We start from the raw sequence: 7,924 nt of genomic DNA on the forward strand, positions 1-7,924 counted from the left end.
CAGATTTTCAATAGTGTTTTTCAATTTTTATACGTACCGACAATGCATACTTTTATTTATATTGCTTAGAAAAAATAAAACTAGCAAGTTTGATATAAATCACTTTTTCCTCTCATTTTATTCAAATCAGAACAAGGTCATTTCTGTCTAAGATTGTTTTCAAAATTCATTTTATTGTATCAAATAAACCCTTATTTTAAACACAAACAAGTTTAAAAACCCAACTGGCATATTGATCCAAACACTTGCACCCGCATTCTTGCTGCAGTCTTGCAGGCATATCCAACTCCCAAGAGACACCGATCTACTCCCAGTATAAAAAAACTGGCAGTGATCTACCCATTGTCATTGGAGGGAGGAGCATGCTTGGGGTGGGCGGATTGCCCAGAGTTGTTGAGCTTTTTTGGGGAGGATTTATTAGCTTTCCCCCCATAGCTTTTTGTACACGATATGGATCCTGTGATCTACCAGAATCAGCTGGGGATCTACCAGTAGATCACGATCTACTGGTTGGACATCCCTGTGCTTATGGTATCGGGGAAAAGGAAGCTGCATATATCCTGGTATTGTCTACTCTGATGGCAGTGATTCTCCTGCAGTTCAGACAGGAGTTTTTTTACAACACTGGCTGGAGACACCAGGAACCATTGGATCAATGGAGATACAATTAAGGAGAGCCCACCACCTTCTGAAGTAGTCTATATTCCATTATCAAAAGTTCTTCCTAATGTTTAGTTGGAATCTTTATTGTACTTATTATTTGAATCCGTTCATTAGAAGTTCTGTGCCAAAAACATCATAAAAATCAGGTAACAAGAAAATTAGAAGGTCAGCAACATATTTTAAAGCAAAAAATTTGGAAAACATATATGGGGGAACTAAACACCTCCGCAAACAAGATACTTTATCAGTACAAAAAAAATTCCTTCCAGTAGCACCTTAAAGACCAACTAAGTTAGTTCTTGGTATGAGCTTTCGTGTGCATGCACACTTCTTCAGATATCTGAAGAAGTGTGCATGCACACGAAAGCTCATACCAAGAACTAACTTAGTTGGTCTTTAAGGTGCTACTGGAAGGAATTTTTTTTGTTTTGACTATGGCAGACCAACACGGCTACCCATCTGTAACTTTATCAGTACTTACACTCTTCAACATCAAGTGGAGGAGCATTTCAAAAATGGCAAGGCAGATTTACATACTAAATCATGAAGGAAAAAAGCCTGCTTTAAATAATGAAAAATAAATATTTATGGGTGACATCCAGTGAGTCCATAGCCACTGAATCCATGACCCACTGAAATATAGACTTAAATGCAGCCCGTTTGAGTAAAGTGTATCTACTCAGAATATGATTCAGATGGATATCGCCCTGTTATTGAGATAAAGTATACCTGCAATTTACGCACATTTAATTTGTGTGCGTTCGGCTATATGCACTTGACAAAAAAATTAAAAGGGGGCTGGCTTCTAGGGGAAAAGAGTGGCTGTCCCACCTGCCATTGAACCCAGTGTGTTTGGACTACACCCGATTTTAGCTTTAGACCTGGCCTCCGGGACGTAACCCCGCGGAAGTTGCGGGCATAGTGTACTTTCCAAGCAAAAACATGACAACTCGTTGCTTTAACCACAATCGCAACGAGTGAGATCTACTGTAATGCCATCTGCCAATAGGTTTACCCGTTGGATTTGGCCGCCGCGCAATGGATGGCCTGGGCAACCCACGAGCTCCGCGCGCCACTGCTGCCTTTGAAAGCGGTAGACTCTACAGGTAGAGATAGGAAAAATGAAGAGGCACACATCCATGAGAGTAACGCGAACACGCCATGTCTCAAACGGAGTTTTCCACTGTAAGCTTCCTAGCTTTTGAGTACAGTATATAAAAACGCGTGTGGGTTATATAGGCTCCATCTTCATTATGGGATATAATAATATAATTATTATTTTTATCCCGCCCATCTGGCTGGGTTTCCCCAGCCACTCTGGGCGACTTCCAACAGAATATTAAAAACACAATAAAACATCAAACATTTAAAACTTCCCAAAACAGGGCTGCCTTCAGACGTCTTCTAAAAGTAAGATAGTTGCTTATTTCCTTGACATCTGCTGGGCAGGTGCCACTACTGAGAAGGCCCTCTGCCTGGTTCCCTGTAACCTCACTTCTCGCATAGGAACATGGGCGTAGGCAGGTGTTCTTGAGGGGGGAGGCAAAACCTCAAATTTGCATTGATTTGTATTGATTTGTACTGATGAGGCGCAGCTGCCTCCGCTTGGCTACGTCCCTGTATGGGAGAATCCCGGCCACGCATCTCTCTTCATTTTTTTACAGGGACTGCAGCCTATGTGTCACTCTTCACCTTTTTGTATATCTAGGGTTAGTCCCTCCACTTTCCTCCTCCTCTCTGCCCCCACCCTCTCTTTAATTCTTGGCCTATTAAGTTCGCGACATCTCGCGGGACGGCCGTAAAGCAGCGCGGGGAGGCAGGAGTGGGCGTGGCGGGCGGGAAAACGGACGGGCGGACGCGGCTGACAAACGGCAGCCCGCGTAGCAGCAGGTTGCGTCGGTTGTTCCCCTGGCCGAGAGCGGGAGAGAGCGTGCGCAGGCGCGGTGGTGGTCTCTCCGCGCGCTTGGGCTCGGAGATGGGGCTGCTGGAGCTTTGCCGCGGGGCCTTCGGCGCCGCCGACCTGTACCAGGTGCTGGGCGTGAGGCGCGAGGCTTCGGCCGACGAGATCCGCCGCGGCTACCACAAGGTCTCGCTGCGGGTGCACCCGGACCGCGCCGACCCGGACAGCAAGGAGGCGGCCACCCGGCATTTCCAGGTGAGGGGAGGCGCCGGGAAACCTGACTCGGACTCGCCGGCTGGAGGTTCTGCGAGTTGGTTAGCCGCGGGATCCGGGTTCAAATCCTGCTCTGACTCTCTTGACATCAAGCTCGACTTAATCATAATATAATACAGTAATAATGGTTTATCATTTATACCCCGCCCATCTGGCTGGGTTTCCCCACCCACTCTGGGCGGCTCCCAATAGAATATTAAAAACACCATCAAACATTAGAAACTTCCCTAAACTTCAGGTGCCTTCTAAAAGTCAGGTAGTGACTTAGGCCACTTGCACCCTCCGCCTCATTTCGCAAAATTGTGTGCCGCCCTGGGCTCCCAGGGTGGAAGTATGACCAAAGTGGGATCCGCCAAATAATAGGAATAATTGTTGTTGTTTTTTAATAATGATGGTGATGATTTTATTATTTGTACTCCACAGCCACTCTAGGCATCCTCCAGTATTTAATTTCATCCATAGATCTCAGGCCGGTTCACAGCTTAAGATAAAAAACACAAAACGCGTTAATAAAAAAAAACACGAGAACAAAGCATAGCTCCATGAGGGTCCTCTTGTTCTAGGCAGGTCTGCAACAGGAGCCCTGCCCTTTCTCCTTGCTTACAACCAGTCCAGGGGCTGGTTCTGCCTGTCAACTTCCTCCTCAGCAGGGAGGAGAATGGGGCAAAACTAGAAAGAGTTGCCTCTGCCTGCCCCCACCTACTGTAGGTGTCCTTGCCAGTCTCAAAGGGCATCGATTAACAGGTTGTTTAATTTACAAGTGTATATCTACATACTTAAGAAGTCCCCCTCCCCAACTTGTGTGTCTATGGGGGGGGGGGGGCGTCCCCTGTTCTGCTCCCAGTCTGAGAGACCAAGTCACCTTTGCATTTAGAGGGGGAGAGTAGAACCTGCCACATCGCGTTGCAGTGCTTCAGTTCAGGCCTGGTAGGAAATGCATGAGCCAAGAGGACCATTTCTCCCTTTTTTCCAGCCCATGCCCTGCTCTGTGGCCTAGCACAAGATGGGTAAGGATTGGGCACACTGCTAATTCTGAACCTGAGTATTTTATAGCTATATAACAGGGGTGGGGTGGTTAATGGTTATGCATGGTAGAAAAGGAAAAGGTTTACCCAGTGGTATTATTCTAGAAAAAGAATTTTTATAGCAATTGTGCAAATCCTGAGAGGTGCTGGAACACCCTGTTTGCCTTTGCTTTGAAAATCTGGATGTATGGCAACTCATGTCGGAAGTATAGATTTTGGCAAATTCCCTTAAGAACACCTCAAAAACTTACTTATTTTCTTGAAATTTTGCAGAAAAAGCTCAACAACTTTTGTGTCTGGATTTTCACTTTTTGAAATATGGCAGCCTTACTTCAACCTAAATCCCACTTACTATAAGCTGTTAGGACTTGAAAGGTCCAGTTTCATCTTCTGTCCTACCCGTTTTGGTTCTCTCCAATGTTTGGTGTTATTTTGGGGTTTTATAATTACACACTTCTGTTTGCCTACGGAGTCCCTCGAGTATGTTGAAACCACTGTGCAATTTTGGGGTAGTCCCGTTTTGTTTGTAAACTTATTGCCACCCAACTACTTGGAATTTCCACTGTTAGAGGGAATGCTAGCATAGTAGCATAACCTGAATAAGAAAGAAGCCAATTGTGAGGCAAGTGGGATGGCATGGGTTGTGTCTTACTGGAGTAGTGAGGTGGTTTGTCTTGTCTCCTCTTAGATCCTGGGCAAGGTGTATGCAGTACTGAGTGACCAGGAACTGCGGGCTCTGTATGACCAGCAGGGGATTGTGGATGAGGAGTCAACTGTGCTGACTCAGGACCGCAACTGGGAAGAATACTGGAGGCTGCTGTTCAAAAAAGTAGGTAGTCTTCTTCAATGTGATGGTGGTCCTTATCTCACAACTGGAGTGATAAAATTTGTAAAGAAAGCGCTATTTCTTTTATCTGTAGGGCAGATGTAACTTCTGTGGGACCTTTGCCCTCATCCCCTTTATTTTATTTTCATCTGCGGGATGGGTTGTTATTTGTGATGCCAACTTTTTCTCTGGCTGCAAAAATGGATTTTTGCAAACCTGAACCTTATGTGATTTTTTTATGTAATATCAAAATACGATATTCTGTTTTCACAGCTGAAGAAGTTCAGTGCCCTTTCATTATTTCTTTGATCCCTGGAGAAATTTGCTTAATGCTATTGTAGTAAACAGGGTGCGGCTATAAAAAAATTTGGAGATGGCATCGCAAGGAATGATAGCTCTGAAATGCTTTAGTGCTGAAATACCATCCTTTCAAGTGGGTTGTATCCCACAGCGAAATACTCAAGGGTGGACCTATTCAAATCAATACACTTGAGTTAGTCAAGCCCATTGATTTCACTGGGTCTAAGTATGATTTATGGATCCTTAATCCCCCGCAACCGTTCACAGGCCAACTTTGACAGGTGGGCAGGACCCTTTGGGTGTTAATGACAAGTGGTTGACACCTGCCAAAGTTCAGATGAGCTCATTGTAACAAGATTGGTGGTTTGAAGATGTTCTTTCAGCGCCAGTCTGATGATTGGTGCTGGGAGCTTGTCTTCAATGAACTCAAATTACAGAAAAGTAAAATTTTAAAGTAACAATGAATTTGGGATGGGAAAATGTGTGTGTGTAACTTGAGTGTGGTAAAAAGGATTGTTGTTCATGGAATTCAACTCTCTTTGTTGTTGTTTTAAAATTAGATAACTGTAAAAGATATTGAAGACTTTGAGAAGAAGTACAAAGATTCTGCAGAAGAGCTGGTGGACATTAAAGCAGCATATGAGGATTTTAAAGGCGATATGGACAAAATTATGGAATCTGTACTGTGTGTTGATTATACAGATGAGCCGAGAATAAGAGAGATTATCCAACATGCCATTGATTCTGGAGAACTTCCATCTTACAAAGCCTTTACAAAAGAGTCTAAGCAAAAGATGAATTCAAGAAAAAGGAAGGTAGGTTTGCAAGAGGCAAAAGACTGTCTGACAAAATGTGTAAATCTTACCATCAACTACAGTTCCGAATGTTTCACCGGTGGTAAACATATTTCCTATTTCATGTAATGTACATTTTCAAATGTAACATCCTTTTAGGGGTTGAACCAGTGCTTGAGTTGCAGAGAGAACACAGCCTGTTTTCTTCAGCTACTGGTTTCTGGAAGGGGAACCCCCTCCCCAATTCAACCCAGTTCTTTGAGAGGAGAGAAAGCCTGTGTTTCTTTATCTTGATGCACTGAGTGAACACGCCAAATTCAGAACATCCTTATGGAACAGAATCCTATTGGTTTTTGATCTTTTATAGTTGCTAGGTATTAAATGAGTATCATCTAGGATTTTATGATATACTCCCATTTATTTACTATTTATGATGTGGTAATCCTTGAATGTAAAACACTAGAATCTACCTACAATGCAGCAAAACATTTGCTGTCCTTTCTTCTCTCTGGGACTCATAAGCAAGTTTTCCTAACATTGTTCAAGCCATCCTGCAAATTTGTTGAAAATGGCCAGGTAGAAATGCTTACAATATAATATTAACAAATAAATTGCTTGCTGCTGCAATAGGTTAAGAAAGAAATTTAGCATTCGCTTCAACAACTGTGTCATTGTTTCAGGCTCGACAAGAAGCTAAAGAGGCAGAAAAATCCAGAGAAGAACTGGGTCTTGGTGAAGGGGAAGATGACCTAAAAGCACTAATTCAAGTAAGAGTGGAGAAAGCTACAAATCATTCTAACAAGTTAGATAGCATTACCTTTTGTTAGGGTAGAGGCAGCCTTTAACTCTAAACGATTTAATCCTCCAGCATTGCAGAGCTAATTTTAATGTTCAGGATAGCAAAAAGCAGTGAGGTCCCCTTGGGATTCTTTTTTACAGAGACTAGTCTTATTTAATTTATTCCAAAATGATCAGGAGTCTCAGGTGAGCAATGAGACAGCCAGATTTACAGATGACACTAAATTGTTCATGATAGTGGTATCCAAAGGCGACAAAATTGCAAGTGAGATTTAGTGTGTATAATAAGTTGTAAAGTGATGCATGTTGGGACAAAATAATAACAACTGTAATTTCACATACATGCTGATGAGGTTTGAATAGAGCTGTGACTAAAGGGTTGAATATTTAAGGGAATTTGCGCATGAAGGAGAGGCAACGTGTGATCTGATTTCTTCATCAAAGTTAACCACCAGCCAACAGTTGTCCTTAGAGTTGCATTTTTAAATAGTTCGTCTTGAACAATATTATTCATACTTCACAACAATCTGATCTCTTTCAAATACTCTGCAGATACACTATTTTAAAATATTTATATATATTTTCTTATGTATACCACCTTATTAGTAACTTGAATAAATGTCAAACCTTTTGTAGTCAAAACTTGAGAAATATTTGTAAGCTCATTTAACCATCTTGTTTTTGTCATTTAACAGAGCAAAAATGAGAATCGAAAAAAGGAAATGGGTGATTTTCTGGCTCAGATGGAAGCAAAGTATGGCACCAAATCCAAAAAAGGAGGAAAGAAAACAGCAGCCAAGAAAGGAATGAAATGACTTTATTAATTTTCTGCTTTCATTTCATTTCTTCCGTTAGCATTAATCTTGCTTTGAGACAGCCAAGGAAAGCAAGATGCTTCCATCAATTCGTTGAAACACACATTGGGTAGAAGACATTCTGAAGAGGCAAGCTGCAGAACTAAAGCTGCTATTAAATGCTTCAAGATGCCACAGAGGAGTCAAGGTGGCGTTTCGGACTGCAGCAGTACAGCAAGATTGCTGTGACCAAAAAAGAAACTGGTAAAATGAAAAAACGTCAATCTTTTTAAAAAACCTTCCCATCTGAATTAATGTAAAACAGTATTGTATGTTGCAGGAATATGTTTGGGCAAGTACTGTCAGTTTGATTTTATAAAGGCATTTATTAAACTTAATAAAATATGTTTTTGAAAAGTATGTGAAAAGTCAGAACTTGCCCATGATGGGCTCTAGCTAAAATGCATCAGTTGGAGAAGGAAGGTAGGAGGCAGACAGGGGGAAATGGTAAACTTAGGTGTTTGTTGGGCTCTGTAGTATGCTATCTAAAA

At 42.2% G+C, this 7,924-nt stretch overlaps 1 protein-coding gene across 1 annotated transcript; it reads left to right on the forward strand.

Annotated features, from left to right (window-relative positions):
• Nucleotides 1-2,492: 2,492 nt before the first annotated feature.
• On the forward strand, nt 2,493-7,793 carry DNAJC9 (DnaJ heat shock protein family (Hsp40) member C9). The gene is made up of 5 exons (XM_028729629.2): nt 2,493-2,818; nt 4,550-4,690; nt 5,548-5,802; nt 6,462-6,548; nt 7,275-7,793. Exons 1-5 carry the CDS (start codon nt 2,639-2,641, stop codon nt 7,392-7,394), a joined length of 783 nt encoding a protein of 260 aa, XP_028585462.1. The 5' UTR covers nt 2,493-2,638; the 3' UTR covers nt 7,395-7,793.
• Nucleotides 7,794-7,924: the final 131 nt, after the last annotated feature.

The sequence above is a fragment of the Podarcis muralis genome, chromosome 6 (assembly GCF_964188315.1).
Source record: "Podarcis muralis chromosome 6, rPodMur119.hap1.1, whole genome shotgun sequence".
Taxonomy (NCBI): Eukaryota; Metazoa; Chordata; class Lepidosauria; order Squamata; family Lacertidae; genus Podarcis; species Podarcis muralis.

Bases quoted from the DNA above. Each gene is read 5' to 3' on its own strand.
- DNAJC9 (XM_028729629.2), top strand. From the start codon at position 2,639: ATGGGGCTGCTGGAGCTTTGCCGCGGGGCCTTCGGCGCCGCCGACCTG. The intron at 2,819-4,549 runs GTGAGGGGAGGC...GTCTCCTCTTAG, and splicing joins CGGCCACCCGGCATTTCCAG to ATCCTGGGCAAGGTGTATGC. The intron at 6,549-7,274 runs GTAAGAGTGGAG...GTCATTTAACAG, and splicing joins ACCTAAAAGCACTAATTCAA to AGCAAAAATGAGAATCGAAA.